We start from the raw sequence: 17,010 nt of genomic DNA on the forward strand, positions 1-17,010 counted from the left end.
TATTTTCAAATTTTCCTTATAAATGAGCACTGTGCTGGATTTTTTTTTCAAAAAAACAAAAAAAAAAAAAAAAAAAAAAAAACTAATTTTTATATATATATATATATATATATATATATATAAGTAAAAGATAACAAGTAATGTTACATAGGAATTTTATTGCAATATCAATTCAAGAATGATTAAAGAAAGGAAAAAATAAAAGGGGGGGACCTATTTAGACCACAGCATTTTGAAGTCAAATGCTTCTCATCAGAGAAGAGGAGAAAAAGTCGGTATTATACAAAGATAAAGGTAAAAAGACAATACCGCCTTCAATTTAGATTAAAAATGGAAAAAAATGGGGGGGGGGGTAGAGAAAAAAAAAAGCGAATAAATAGGTAAATATAAAAGGGGAGCAAGAAAAAATATAGTTTATACGTAAATCAGTTCATATATACTAGCAGGGGTACCCGACATTGCCTGGGTGTTTGGAGGTGTAAAAGAAAAAAAAACAAAAGTGTTAGTAGGCAGGTAGGCTCGAACCCGTGATGCAAAGGCGGAAAAGAAGAAAGTGAAAGAAAAGCTGAGATCTTACAGCTATGCTACGACGCGAAAGGAAGTGAAAAGCGTTCAAATTTATCGATGTCAATGAAAACGTTGACTTGCTAAGTGAAGGAGTTCACGCAGGCGCAGAAATTAACGTTGGCTGAAGACCAGTTCAGCTTTCCGCCGTTTCATTTATTTGTTTCCCCACAATGTTGGGGAAACGAAGCTTCCCCGAAAAAGAGGAAACTCTCAAATGAATAACAATTGTCTGATATGAAGGGTTTTTCCATCATTGATCAAAGCTAATTGCTTTCAAGACGTCCCGGCACGAAAGGCCGCTGACGGCTTTGCTTCGATGAGTTTCGCTTTATTTATACGAAAAAGACGAACAAACACGCGATAGGACGGAATAACGTGAATTTTATTAAAGTCGATCAAAATGAATGTAGAGACGACGTGCGTTCGCAAATCATACATATTATAATCTAGGGAGCATATAAAAAGTTCTAAAAAATAGTAACCATCTCAAGACACCCCCCCCACCTGAAAAAAAACTTTCTTGGACATACAAAAACGCGCATGGCCATTTTGCCTTTTATATATAATCACAAGTAAGGAAGACAGTTTTTTTATAACATGAATAGGTTAGCCAAATTAATCATGAGCAGATAACTAGATCCAATATCTAGAACATTTTTTGTTCTTGTGATTAAGGGAAGGTAGTGCTTGATCAACACTACTGGGGAGCCATGATTTAATGTACTGTTTTGTTTTTAAATCCCCAAAACAGTGTTTCATGGTAAACAACTGATGATCCCTTAAATTAATATTAGGATTAGGACTATTGTGAATTCGAGAAAACAAGTTGATGCAGGGATTGCAGGTGATTAAATGGTTTACTAACTAAATAGTTTTCCAATGAATGATAAAAAAAAAAAAATTAAATAAGTTTGAAAGGTTAAAAAACTTCCAAGACGAGATTATATATATATATATATATATATATATATATATATACACACACACACAGAGTTGGAAGTTTCTTTAAGACTTCTAAAACTAGAAAAAAAATGTCCTCCGTTGGAAAATTATTTTGTCAGTAAGTCAATTTCTGGCATCGCTGAATTGTTTACTTAATTGTTTTAATTACCCATAGTACTAATATTGTTAAAGGGATCATCAGTTGTTTACCATGAAACACGGTTTTGGAGATTTAAAGACAAAACAGTATATTAATTCATGGCTCCTCAGCAGTGTTGATCAAACACCACTTCCCTTAAAATACATGAACAAATATATATATATATATATATATATATGAACAAATGATTAATAAAACATGTTAAAAGACATCTTGAAAAAGAGTTAAAAACATATTTAATTTTAAAAAAGGAAGCACAAGTGGATAGTCCTTAATCCGCGGAGTTTCGAAGAAATACTCTCCTTCTCATCAGAGGGCAGGAATTAGCAAAATGCGGGATCGGATATTGCATGTAAAAGTATTTAATGAAACTACAAGTCACAGATCTTACTTGGTTAAAAAAAGGGTGAGGTAAGGGGAATAGGAGGTAAAAGAAAAATGATAAAAAGATTTCACATGAATGGATTATATATATATATATATATATATATATATATATATACACACACAAACATAAAAAAATCTGTTAGTAGACATATCAAGAGACTAACGTACAGGACAGACAGACAAATGCATCCATCTCTACCAGTGTAGATTAATTAAAATAATGTAAAACAGTACCTCGATGTATAATTCAAACAATCTGATTCTTTCAAGGTTATAATCAGAAAAGAAAATGTCCGCCATCAGATGACATTATGAAGAGCGTGAGGAGATAGCTGCTGCTCATGCTGATGATGCTTCTGTCATGATTGTGATGCTGTTGATGCTGATCAAGAAAAATGATTAATGAGAGCTTTTGAACAATCCAATCGGACTTTGAGATGAAGCCCAAAGAAGAGCATGTTAAATTGGACTGAAACTCTCAATAGTTTTACTTTTCTTGGTAACAAATAATATACAAACCCAGACATGTCCTGTATGTAAAAATATAAAATCACAATGTCTAAACGCACACACACACGGACAAAGTACACACAATATATATATATATATATATATATATATATATATGCATGCATACACACAAACAATGCCATTAGTCCACAGGAGACAATTATATGTAATTACAATCTGCTGACCTAAAAAAACTTCACAATGAAAAAATAACATTCCTAGTAATTATTTATAGGTTTTCATTATTCAATTATAATAATATATACATAAATATTATACACACACACACACACATTACACAAATACATACATACATATTGCACACACATATTACACAAACACACACATGTGTATATATATATATATATACATACACACATACACAAATACATACATATTGCACATACATACACACATACATACATATTGCACACACATGACAGAAACACACATTATACATACATATATATATATATATATATATATATATATATATATACGTACACATATACATACATATTGCACACATACATATATATATATATATATATGTATACACACACACACTAGACTAACCGTGACCCGTTGGATCAGTATATGTTATATCTAGCTATGAAATACTGAGTATACAGAATGTATGAACATGCAAAAATTGCATGCACGTGCGCACAAAAACAAACGTGGCGACCAGTTAAAACAATACATAATTTTGTGTGTGCACAAAAAATTTAATGCATGCACACGAAAACACACATAGTGCCTAGTGTATCGTTATTTTCATGGAAAGTGTTCGACTGAGCTTCAATCTATGGTCCCCCCTCGGCAAACTTTCACAAAAAACACTCGTCTAGCTGAAAACACTATCAATAATTCCCCCCACTCTTTATCTGTGCCTAAACCTAAACAGACTCCATGAACAAAGCTTCTTTCTTAGAACTGCACGCCTGTGGAATTGTCTTCCATTTTCCTGCTTTCCGGCTGACTACAATATGGTTGTGTTCAAGTCTAACGTAAACAAGTTCTTGATGAGCTGTTCCATATAAGTTAACAAATTTACCGAATTGATTACTATATCGTCCAATTTCTACTGTACACTCTTTAACCCTTATCCTCGAGTGGCCTCTTGGCCTTGATAATGCGGTGATGCCTGTGTAAAAAAAAAAAAAACTGTTTTAGAATGATTTTCATACTTTTTCTTATACAACACAGATTTTGATACAGAAAAAAGCGATGTAATAAAGAATTCTAAAAAAATGTATTAAGTTATAGTATCAAAAAAACAAACAACATTTGATGTCGATGGTAAACAGTTTATTTGGCAGTTGACTTCTTTTTTTTTTTTTTTTACACAGTGATCACCACTTATCAAGGCCCGGAAGCCACTCAGGGATAAGGGTTATTGCAAGTACATTACGTTAGTGTGGAGATTTGATGAAGTGTTTACTTAAGGGGGCGGTTCATTAGGAATTTGTTAACATTGGACTTGAAGACATCCAAGTTGTAGTCCGGTGGGAAGCAGGCAGACGGAACAGAGTTCCACAGGCATGCAGACAGGAATGAAAGTATGTAATTTCTGTGTTCCTATAATTTTTTCGATTTTTTTTTCTTCTCAGAAATGGTATGTTTTTCACGTTTTCGTCACTTTACTGACGATTCACCAAGAATTGAAAGTGACTCATTCAATAGGTATAACTCAGTTTCACTATCCACAAAAATGTCTGAAGATTTGGCTTCAGCTGGTTGCGACTGATCTTCATCTGTTGTTGAAACAACAGCATCAAAAGATTCAGCTGATGCAGTTTTTTTTTCGACATCATGTGCAAATCTTACCGGGGACTAATTTAAATTGTTTATTCTTATCAGCATATTCCTGTGGTATATATATATCAGTTGGACTCTTAGTTAGTGGAGTCCTGAACGCTGAGATGGACAGTTGGATTTTGGATAGGGCTGCGGGCAGTTGGTCACTCGAAGGTCCTCGAGGGAGATAAACTAATGTAAAGCATCGGCGTCTGTGTTTTTCCTGTGTTTTTTTAATTTCACTTTTAATGTGGATCTATATGCGTCCCCATCGACAGTCGCTAGTGAGAAAATGATGATAGGGCCATAAGAAAATAAGATAAACGAAAAAGCCATGGCACTCGCAACGTTTGGGGTCGGTGGTCTGTCAGTGGGACCACGTGGTGTCACAGGTCAACAAGAACTTATTTGCACTGGACTTGAAAACGACCACATTATAGTTAGCCAGGAAAGCAGCTCCACAGTATTTTGTTCCACAGACAGACAGTTCTAGGAAAAAGAAAAAAATTCTGCTCATTGAATTTCCATTTAGTTTTAGACACAGATAGAGAATGAGGAAAATTGTTGACGGTTGTTGTAGCTAGACGAGTAAAACAAGCATGGAGATGCACAGCTGCGGTGATGGGACAGAGGCTGAAGCTTGAGAGACAATGTGGAACTTATTAGATGGCAAGACTAGTGGTTGGTGCACAAGCCCAAATGTGCTAACAATGCATACATGAATGATGGCTTCATAGAATATTGGCAGGTGTGAGAAGTTTTCTAGTTCAACTGAGGAAGCCACCCATCTTTGCAGCAGACTTGGCAGTATCTTCTATGTCTTTATTTCAATTCATGTTTCTTGTGAATGTTTGACTCTCAAATCGGTGGTAGGGGACGGTTACTTCATTGTTAAAGGAAAGGAGCATCGTCATATGAACAAGTTAATGGTTTATTCATAATGTTGAAACGATAAAACGGGTTCCCAATCTGGGGTGCTTGTAAGGGTATTTTGGGTATTCCCCGCAAGGACCTGTGGTGCAGTGGATAGAGTACTTGGTAAACTTCAGTTGTAAAGCTACACTCTTCTGGAGATTAGATCCTGATGTGGGGACGGCATCCAAAAAGTACAATTGTAAATTATTTAGGACTTCTACCCAGTTACGGCTAACAGAACGAGAGCATGCTACCCTCCATGGATTAAATAAATGAGCGCTGTTCAAAATTCAGTACAAATTCCCGACTTCAACAGAAAACATTCCTCAGAGTTCCACAAGACATCCCTGAAGAAGGCTGGAGGTTAAATCGACTGAAACATTGTGCACACAACACTCAAGATGAGAACAGTAGTCAGAAGAATTTTTTGGGGTTTGCTTTTGCTTCCATTTTAACATTATTTTTATTAAGAGTCTTGAAAAAATATCAAGAGTCTTGAAAAAATATCAAGAGTCTTGAAAAAATATCAAGAGTCTTGAAAAAATATCAAGAGTCTTGAAAAAATATCAAGAGTCTTGAAAAAATATCAAGAGTCTTGAAAAAATATCAAGAGTCTTGAAAAAATATCAAGAGTCTTGAAAAAATATCAAGAGTCTTGAAAAAATATCAAGAGTCTTGAAAAAATATCAAGAGTCTTGAAAAAATATCAAGAGTCTTGAAAAAATATCAAGAGTCTTGAAAAAATATCAAGAGTCTTGAAAAAATATCAAGAGTCTTGAAAAAATATCAAGAGTCTTGAAAAAATATCAAGAGTCTTGAAAAAATATCAAGAGTCTTGAAAAAATATCAAGAGTCTTGAAAAAATATCAAGAGTCTTGAAAAAATATCAAGAGTCTTGAAAAAATATCAAGAGTCTTGAAAAAATATCAAGAGTCTTGAAAAAATATCAAGAGTCTTGAAAAAATATCAAGAGTCTTGAAAAAATATCAAGTCTTGAAAAAATATCAAGTCTTGAAAAAATATCAAGAGTCTTGAAAAAATATCAAGAGTCTTGAAAAAATATCAAGAGTCTTGAAAAAATATCAAGAGTCTTGAAAAAATATCAAGAGTCTTGAAAAAATATCAAGAGTCTTGAAAAAATATCAAGAGTCTTGAAAAAATATCAAGAGTCTTGAAAAAATATCAAGAGTCTTGAAAAAATATCAAGAGTCTTGAAAAAATATCAAGAGTCTTGAAAAAATATCAAGAGTCTTGAAAAAATATCAAGAGTCTTGAAAAAATATCAAGAGTCTTGAAAAAATATCAAGAGTCTTGAAAAAATATCAAGAGTCTTGAAAAAATATCAAGAGTCTTGAAAAAATATCAAGAGTCTTGAAAAAATATCAAGAGTCTTGAAAAAATATCAAGAGTCTTGAAAAAATATCAAGAGTCTTGAAAAAATATCAAGAGTCTTGAAAAAATATCAAGAGTCTTGAAAAAATATCAAGAGTCTTGAAAAAATATCAAGAGTCTTGAAAAAATATCAAGAGTCTTGAAAAAATATCAAGAGTCTTGAAAAAATATCAAGAGTCTTGAAAAAATATCAAGAGTCTTGAAAAAATATCAAGAGTCTTGAAAAAATATCAAGAGTCTTGAAAAAATATCAAGAGTCTTGAAAAAATACCAAGAGTCTTGAAAAAATACCAAGAGTCTTGAAAAAATATCAAGTCTTGAAAAAATATCAAGTCTTGAAAAAATATCAAGTCTTGAAAAAATATCAAGTCTTGAAAAAATATCAAGTCTTGAAAAAATATCAAGTCTTGAAAAAATATCAAGTCTTGAAAAAATATCAAGTCTTGAAAAAATATCAAGAGTCTTGAAAAAATATCAAGAGTCTTGAAAAAATATCAAGAGTCTTGAAAAAATATCAAGAGTCTTGAAAAAATATCAAGAGTCTTGAAAAAATATCAAGAGTCTTGAAAAAATATCAAGAGTCTTGAAAAAATATCAAGAGTCTTGAAAAAATATCAAGAGTCTTGAAAAAATATCAAGAGTCTTGAAAAAATATCAAGAGTCTTGAAAAAATATCAAGAGTCTTGAAAAAATATCAAGAGTCTTGAAAAAATATCAAGAGTCTTGAAAAAATATCAAGAGTCTTGAAAAAATATCAAGAGTCTTGAAAAAATATCAAGAGTCTTGAAAAAATATCAAGAGTCTTGAAAAAATATCAAGAGTCTTGAAAAAATATCAAGAGTCTTGAAAAAATATCAAGAGTCTTGAAAAAATATCAAGAGTCTTGAAAAAATATCAAGAGTCTTGAAAAAATATCAAGAGTCTTGAAAAAATATCAAGAGTCTTGAAAAAATATCAAGAGTCTTGAAAAAATATCAAGAGTCTTGAAAAAATACCAAGAGTCTTGAAAAAATATCAAGAGTCTTGAAAAAATATCAAGAGTCTTGAAAAAATATCAAGAGTCTTGAAAAAATATCAAGAGTCTTGAAAAAATATCAAGAGTCTTGAAAAAATATCAAGAGTCTTGAAAAAATATCAAGAGTCTTGAAAAAATATCAAGAGTCTTGAAAAAATATCAAGAGTCTTGAAAAAATATCAAGAGTCTTGAAAAAATATCAAGAGTCTTGAAAAAATACCAAGAGTCTTGAAAAAATATCAAGTCTTGAAAAAATATCAAGTCTTGAAAAAATATCAAGTCTTGAAAAAATATCAAGTCTTGAAAAAATATCAAGTCTTGAAAAAATATCAAGTCTTGAAAAAATATCAAGTCTTGAAAAAATATCAAGAGTCTTGAAAAAATATCAAGAGTCTTGAAAAAATATCAAGAGTCTTGAAAAAATATCAAGAGTCTTGAAAAAATATCAAGAGTCTTGAAAAAATATCAAGAGTCTTGAAAAAATATCAAGAGTCTTGAAAAAATATCAAGAGTCTTGAAAAAATATCAAGAGTCTTGAAAAAATATCAAGAGTCTTGAAAAAATATCAAGAGTCTTGAAAAAATATCAAGAGTCTTGAAAAAATATCAAGAGTCTTGAAAAAATATCAAGAGTCTTGAAAAAATATCAAGAGTCTTGAAAAAATATCAAGAGTCTTGAAAAAATATCAAGAGTCTTGAAAAAATATCAAGAGTCTTGAAAAAATATCAAGAGTCTTGAAAAAATATCAAGAGTCTTGAAAAAATATCAAGAGTCTTGAAAAAATATCAAGAGTCTTGAAAAAATATCAAGAGTCTTGAAAAAATATCAAGAGTCTTGAAAAAATATCAAGAGTCTTGAAAAAATATCAAGAGTCTTGAAAAAATATCAAGAGTCTTGAAAAAATATCAAGAGTCTTGAAAAAATATCAAGAGTCTTGAAAAAATATCAAGAGTCTTGAAAAAATATCAAGAGTCTTGAAAAAATATCAAGAGTCTTGAAAAAATATCAAGAGTCTTGAAAAAATATCAAGAGTCTTGAAAAAATATCAAGAGTCTTGAAAAAATATCAAGAGTCTTGAAAAAATATCAAGAGTCTTGAAAAAATATCAAGAGTCTTGAAAAAATATCAAGAGTCTTGAAAAAATATCAAGAGTCTTGAAAAAATATCAAGAGTCTTGAAAAAATATCAAGAGTCTTGAAAAAATATCAAGAGTCTTGAAAAAATATCAAGAGTCTTGAAAAAATATCAAGAGTCTTGAAAAAATATCAAGAGTCTTGAAAAAATATCAAGAGTCTTGAAAAAATATCAAGAGTCTTGAAAAAATATCAAGAGTCTTGAAAAAATATCAAGAGTCTTGAAAAAATATCAAGAGTCTTGAAAAAATATCAAGAGTCTTGAAAAAATATCAAGAGTCTTGAAAAAATATCAAGAGTCTTGAAAAAATATCAAGAGTCTTGAAAAAATATCAAGTCTTGAAAAAATATCAAGTCTTGAAAAAATATCAAGTCTTGAAAAAATATCAAGAGTCTTGAAAAAATATCAAGAGTCTTGAAAAAATATCAAGAGTCTTGAAAAAATATCAAGAGTCTTGAAAAAATATCAAGAGTCTTGAAAAAATATCAAGAGTCTTGAAAAAATATCAAGAGTCTTGAAAAAATATCAAGAGTCTTGAAAAAATATCAAGAGTCTTGAAAAAATATCAAGAGTCTTGAAAAAATATCAAGAGTCTTGAAAAAATATCAAGAGTCTTGAAAAAATATCAAGAGTCTTGAAAAAATATCAAGAGTCTTGAAAAAATATCAAGAGTCTTGAAAAAATATCAAGAGTCTTGAAAAAATATCAAGAGTCTTGAAAAAATATCAAGAGTCTTGAAAAAATATCAAGAGTCTTGAAAAAATATCAAGAGTCTTGAAAAAATATCAAGAGTCTTGAAAAAATATCAAGAGTATTGAAAAAATGAAAGTTATGATTTTCGTAAAATATTGCCTGAAATTCACAAAAATTATTCTAAAACACAACATACATTTAGGTGGGGAGCGAGATTTGAAGGAAATTTTTTTGACAGATGCCGACCATAAAATGTTGAGGACCACCGCAATAAAACAATACCAATTGCAAACAATTCGTTGTATACAATTAGATTAACACAAGTTGCTATTGTACTCATAACCGAAAAGCAAGTGTCGGTTTGTAAATCCTCCGATAATATATGACTGTTGCTTATTTATGGTGCCAGTACGAATACTCAAATCACCTGTAATAATTAAATCACACAAAGGTACGCAATCAATAGCAGATCGCAAGTTATTATACAGGGTATCTCAAAAGAAGTCTAGTCGTCACATCACCAAGGTTGGTTGGTTGGTTTTGTTTTACAGCATATCAACCCTTTTTAGGTTATTTAATGCTGAATCCAAAGATTTGGAAGAAAAATATTTTAATGTAATATATTTCTTGTTTTCAAGTCCGTTTCTATTTAACCCATAGTTAGGACCCTAACAGGTACTACCAGTCCGGGTCAGAGTGGACCTGGAAGCAATGGCAATTAAAGGGTGGCTCCACACTCCCCAAAGCCCGCAAGCTGGGGCCTCACCACTGGATATAGTTTATGGTCATATCCAGGACCCATCACCAAGGAGTGGATATTTATCGTAGAGTGGTACTTTGGTTAAATTCAAATTTCATTCAATCAATAGCAGATTGCAAGTTATTAGGACTATGACAACAGAATATTCTTTTCATTGTTTTGACTCTCGAGTATATATCCGGCACAGTTAATCAACTGAGAACCACATCACTCTATATAAAAGCATATAAGATATCAACGGATACACACTCGAGATTCAAAACAATGAAAAGAATATGCTGTTGTCCTAGCCCTAGTTATTATACAGGGTATCTCATAAGAAACCGAGTTGTTACATCACCAGGGAGCGGATATTTATTGCAGAGTGGTACTTTTGGTTAAATTCAAATTTCATATCAGTCAGCTTCTTTTGGGGCTGTCAGCGTTAAGGGTGAGAGCATAGACAGCAATGACACAAAGAACTGACCCTTTCAAATGGATACAGGTAGGTCAAACGGAGTGAGAGGGGGGGACTGGTTCCCATCTGAGCAAGGCCTTGGCACAATCATTAAGAGTTATCATTCAGACCACTGTGGCAGAGGTGGTACGAGGCGTCGTGTTGACAGAATTTTATCTTGCAACAACAGTCCGTATCAGAAATTCTAACTTTCGAGAGGCAGGCTTCGTCAATGGTGTACTTGAAGTATATTGTAAAAGCTTACGTTTCATCTTGCATTAAAATTCTAACATTCCATTTGGCAAAAAAAAAAAAAAAATATCCTTTCTCATGATCATCCCAGTTTGCAGCATCACAAGCATGCTAGTTTCTGAGGATGCCATGTCAGAATTCATCATATGCTGTAAGAGGAGTATGAAAGAATGTATGGAGTATCTTAGGTGAAGTAAATTCACTAGCGATCCCAAGCCGCAAATATATACCTGTTGAGAAAAGGGTCTTACGTGTTACAGATTATCCAAAGACGTAGGGACAAGATGATTTGACGCTGTCAATTGACGGATCCAACACTTCTTGGTTTTAACTAAATAGTAATATATCGGCATGTTCTCGTTAGATCACCAAAGTTAAGCAGTGCTGAGCTTGGTCAGTATCAGATGGGTGACCAATGTAGGAGGACGTCGACATCTCTCTGCAAGAATTTCAAAAACCTAATGTCATCATTTCCCCTAGCGGCTGGGGACCACTTGTGAATTTCATACTCCCATGAAACTTCCTCCTTCAGAGGAAGCTGGTTAAAACCACATAGGGTTAGTGCTGTTTCCATCTTTTTTTTTTTTTTCAATATATCTAAAAGAAAATTACAAAAATTAATCAAGTAGAATGTTATTTGTAGTTAAAAGTAATTTTTATAGAAAATTAGGTAAAATTGCATTTTTCTTTGACATTATAAAGTAGACTGTCAGGAGTCTACACATGGGGGACATGGCTCGGAACAAATATTTTAGATAACTTGTTTATGGTGCATAATATCTGTTGCCTATAGTGATAGACCTTTTTTTCTTTTTTTTTTTTTTTACTAAAAACATAATAGCAGTTGTAGATGAATTTTTTTAATTTTTGGATATATTACTATTTTCGACATTACAATTAAGTATATAAAATTGTTTTTGCTAAAACAATATATTGAAAAAAATCGATCTGTCGACTATCTTAATAAACACACAGATTTGTTTTCTAAGCGATTGGTATGGAAATAAGTATAGTGATAGGTCCTGCCATGTGGGACTTCCTTAAAAGTTTTGGTCTATTAATGATGCACTCAAGAACCATTGTGAATTGATTTGGTTTTACTATATATATTGGGACCCTACGCCAGTAAGTAGAGATTATAACTAGTATGAATTTTGGTAAGGGTTACATGAGTACATGTCAGGATAACCTGGCATCAAATGGAAATAGACCGAATGCAGCTGGCATGATTGAGCAGGCGGAGATCAAGGATTACCTACTGAAACAAAACACGCTAGAAATGCAGGTGTTGAATGATATTACATAAAAATGACGTAACATGTTCATGGGACAAAACAGTATATTGAGTCAAAGTTAAAAAGCAAAAGAGGCAAGATGCATTTCAAAACGTAAAGAGAATCTAAGTGAATGTTGCCTCACAACTCTGCCTGTATGTCACCCATCTTAAGACTAAGGAAAAAAAAATTAAAAAATAAGTCATGTGGTCTCTCCTCTAATAAGTAAACTTTCTGAATAAAACCTTTGAAACCCCAGTAAGTCTCTATTGTATTCCCATGCACGAGTTGATTTGCCTTGAGCTAAACATAAGCTGAGAGGATTACGGCCCACACATGGAAAAGTGACAATAGAAAGAATGAATAACCAGTGACCGCACACGTATATAAAAAGACTGTTTTGCTAATTGTTTCTTAAACGCTCACTAGTGATAATGTACATGTACACAAGTGCATGTTTGTTCACAACAAAATGTGCAAAGTGTTTGTCCAAGCTTTTTTTAACGTTTATTTAAAGTTTAAAACGTTACATTATAAGCGCTTATCCATTGCCACTATCCGTGAAAACACACAAAGCTTATTCATTGCCACTATCCGTGGAAACATAATGAGCTTATTCATTGCCACTATCCGTGGAAACATAATGAGCTTATTCATTGCCACTATCCGTGGAAACATAATGAGCTTATTCATTGCCACTATCCGTGGAAACATAATGAGCTTATTCATTGCCACTATCCGTGGAAACATAATGAGCTTATTCATTGCCACTATCCGTGGAAACATAATGAGCTTATTCATTGCCACTATCCGTGGAAACATAATGAGCTTATTCATTGCCACTATCCGTGGAAACATAATGAGCTTATTCATTGCCACTATCCGTGGAAACATAATGAGCTTATTCATTGCCACTATCCGTGGAAACATAATGAGCTTATTCATTGCCACTATCCGTGGAAACATAATGAGCTTATTCATTGCCACTATCCGTGGAAACATAATGAGCTTATTCATTGCCACTATCTGTGGAAACATAATGAGCTTATTCATTGCCACTATCCGTGGAAACATAATGAGCTTATTCATTGCCACTATCCGTGGAAACATAATGAGCTTATTCATTGCCACTATCCGTGGAAACATAATGAGCTTATTCATTGCCACTATCCGTGGAAACATAATGAGCTTATTCATTGCCACTATCCGTGGAAACATAATGAGCTTATTCATTGCCACTATCCGTGGAAACATAATGAGCTTATTCATTGCCACTATCCGTGGAAACATAATGAGCTTATTCATTGCTACTATCCGTGGAAACATAATGAGCTTATTCATTGCCACTATCCGTGGAAACATAATGAGCTTATTCATTGCAACTATCTATGGAAACATAATGAGCTTATTCATTGCAACTATCTATGGAAACATAATGAGCTTATCCATAAAAATGCATGAAATATATTCATTGCGACAATTTATGAAAACGTATCAAGCTTTTCCATTGCCACTATCCGTGGAAACTGATTGACCTTATCCATGGAAATGCATAGAGCTTCCAAATTGCCATTATCCGTGGAAACGCATTGAGCTTATCTATTGCAACTATCCATGGAAACACACTGAGCTTATCTATTGCCACTATCCGTGGAAATACATAGAGCTTCTAAATTGCCATTATCTATGGAAATTCATTAAGATCATCCATTGCCACTATCTGTGGAAACACACTGAGCTTATCCATTTCTAGTATCCATGGAAACACAGTGAACTTGCAGTCAGCAACTTCCAGTAAGTTCCCGATTTTATTTAACTTTTTTCAGAAGGTCAGACACAAGGTCAACTGTGCGTTTGATGAATACTTTTCAGTGAAACGAACTGAACTCAGCACACTAAGTCAGAAAGATATTTGATGAAACTTCATGAGTTGAACCTGGCACACTTAGATGTCCAGTCTTTGTTGTTAACCACTCAGCCACTGTCAAGCCCATCCTTTTATTTACATATTGGTTTTGAAAAAGGACATTTCAATTAGTTTACTATTTTTTCTTGTTACACCCTGAAATTTTTTTTTTTTTTTTTTTTTTTTTTACACAGTGATCACCACTTATCAAGGCCCGGAAGCCACTCAGGGATAAGGGTTATTGCAAGTACATTAATTTAGTGAGGAGATTTGCTGAAGTGTTTACTTAAGGGGGCGGTTCATTAGGAATTTGTTAACATTGGACTTGAAGACATCCAAGTTGTAGTCCGGAGGGAAGCAGGCAGACGGAACAGAGTTCCACAGACGTGCAGTTCTAGGAAAGAAGCTTTGTTCATGGAATACGCGTTTTGATTTAGGCACAGATAAAGAGTGGGGGAAATTTTTCACAGTGGATTCAGCTAGACGGGTGTTTTTCGTGAAAGATTGGCGAGGGGGGACCAGAGACTGGAGTTCAGACGAGCATCTGCCATGGAAATAACGATAAAACAAGGACAGGCTCGCAACGTCTCTTCTGTGGGAGAGAGGTTGCAGGGTAGAGAAAAGGGCATCCCCCACTAAGCCACGAAGTCTATTTTGTACTCTGTCAAGGCAGGATAGGCTGTTTTTAGCAGCTCCTGCCCAGATATGGCAACAGTATTTTATCCTCAATGTTATTGACATTGGACATTTTCCCCTTTATAGATTTATTTTTTTCATTTGTGATACATCTGTATTGTATTAATAGTTTTACGACTTTTTTGCTTATTTTCAAGTGTTCTGTTGATAATATAGTTAAAAAGGAAATCGAAAGAGGCTTCCAAAACATTTTTCTTTCATGATCGAAAAGCAAATATAATTAAGAGGATCCACAAACAATTCTTTTGTTTAAAATAATTGAAAATATGAGTAAAAAGGTTGGGTTTTTTTAAATACAATTAAAAATATTTTTTTAAATTTTTCATGGTTCTTTGGGAATATTCTTAAACCGAAAAATCTAACTAAATAATTTAAAGAAAAAAAAAAAGTCGATATATCTAAGTAAATAATTAAAAAAATATTTTGTGGCTCTTTGGGAATATTTTGAGAAAAACTTTTTTTAATAATTAAATTGAAAAACATGAAAAAAAAAATTGAAAAAGTAATCCCCAAAAAGATGAAATAATTATTTTCTAAAGGATTAAATTGAAAAAAATAATGTAAAAGTGATCCCAAAAAGACCCAATAAAAAAATATGGATTGAATTGAAAAAAGTTTTTTTTAAATGATATCAAAAAAAGCCAAAATTAATTTTTTAAGGATTAAACTGAAAAAAAATCATTTAAAAACTGATGCCAAAGAGCCCAATAAAAAAAATAATGGATTAAATAAAATAAAAAATTGCAAAAATAATCCCCAAAAGACTAAAAGAAATCTTTTTTTAAAGATTAAATTGAAAAAGAACAATTCAAAAAGTTATCCTAAAGAGATCCAAGGAAAAAAAACAAAAAAAAACAATTTAATGTATTAAATTGAAAAAAAAAAAAAAAATTTTAAAAGTGATCCTGAAGAGATTCAACAAACAAATAAAAATAATTGTAAACATACATTTCACATAATTTTGCTTTAAAAAACAAAAACAAATAAAAATAAGCAATTACGCATATTTTTCCTGCCATGGACATAAAAGATTATCTTATAAACATTAATTGAAACCATTATCATACAAATATGCAAAAATAAAGAAAAAAAAACAACAAAAACACAATAACTACCGAAAGAAAAACAAAATAAATGAATAAAAAAGATTAAAAGATAGGAGCACCTTGATTATCTCCGGGATCCACGGAATCTCCCGTTTCTGTGGAAGTGACAGACATGTAGACGGCTAGTAGGTTCTTTATCTCAGAATAGGTAACGCACGTCCGGTAAGAATTTTTTCGTGGCAATCGACAGTTTGGTAAACCCGTTAGTAAGTCTTAAACCTCCAAGATTAACAGATGAAGTGAAACTGTCACAGGGCACCTGACCTCTGACCCTTTTCCAGTTCATAGTACAAAGGTAACAGGAGAAAGAGAGAGAAAGATATATATAGATATATATATATATATTATCTTTTGGAATTGAGAGATAAAAAAAGATAAAATATATATGTACCGAGCAAGATAGGGCTTTCAACAAGAACAATTCAATAAACAGAAACGAAAACAAATAAATGCTTCAAGTTAAAAAAAAAAAGAAAAAAAAAAAAAAAAAAGACCACAGTAGAACCCCGGGATACGGCATTTATCCGTTCCGTGGTTGGGATCATAAGGCGAAATCGCCGTATGACGAGGCCTAAGAAAAATTTTATACAGTACATATTAAAAATTAGTAACAAAATACAATACAGTATGTAATACACATCTATATAATCAAATAATATTATAAATAACACCGTAAGGCAGGGTAAATCCAGTAGCCAGAAACCCATTGTATTTCACATCGTAACCTGGGGAAAACGTATCCCGGGGGATTACCCGTATCTATAATGAGCTTAGTTCGAATTTGTCTGGCAAAAAATATAGAAATATTTCGCAAATCTGCAATGAAGAAACCTTATATAATAATTGTAACACACGCACAAAAAAAGGGGGGGGGACAAAACAAAATAAAATAAAGAAAGGCAGCAAAGTAATACGCATCAAATAACATTATAAATAACGCCGTAAGACGGGGCAAATACCGTAGCCAGGGGGCCGGAAAAACATTGTATTCCAGATTGTAACCCCCCCCCCCCCCAAAAAAAAAAAAACGTATCCCGGGACCACCGTATCTCGGGATTCTACTGT

The 17,010-nt window shown here is 32.6% G+C and overlaps 1 protein-coding gene across 7 annotated transcripts in view; it reads right to left on the reverse strand.

Moving 5' to 3' along the window:
- Positions 1-17,010, reverse strand: part of LOC145261221 (uncharacterized) — a 127,704-nt gene that overhangs the window by 11,618 nt on the left and 99,076 nt on the right. Inside the window, exon 2 of one of the 7 annotated variants that reach the window (XM_080119575.1) lies at positions 16,005-16,217. The exons of 5 other annotated variants lie outside the window; for them this stretch is intronic. In XM_080119575.1, the coding sequence (XP_079975701.1) occupies positions 16,005-16,059 (55 nt within the window). In that variant the 5' untranslated portion in view covers positions 16,060-16,217. Of the gene's footprint in view, positions 1-2,290; positions 2,343-16,004; positions 16,218-17,010 lie in introns of those variants that run through there. One more of the 7 variants, XM_080119578.1, reaches the window with a different exon arrangement.

Source organism: Euprymna scolopes, chromosome 37, assembly GCF_053919585.1.
Source record: "Euprymna scolopes isolate OS-2025 chromosome 37, ASM5391958v1, whole genome shotgun sequence".
NCBI lineage: Eukaryota > Metazoa > Mollusca > Cephalopoda > Sepiida > Sepiolidae > Euprymna > Euprymna scolopes.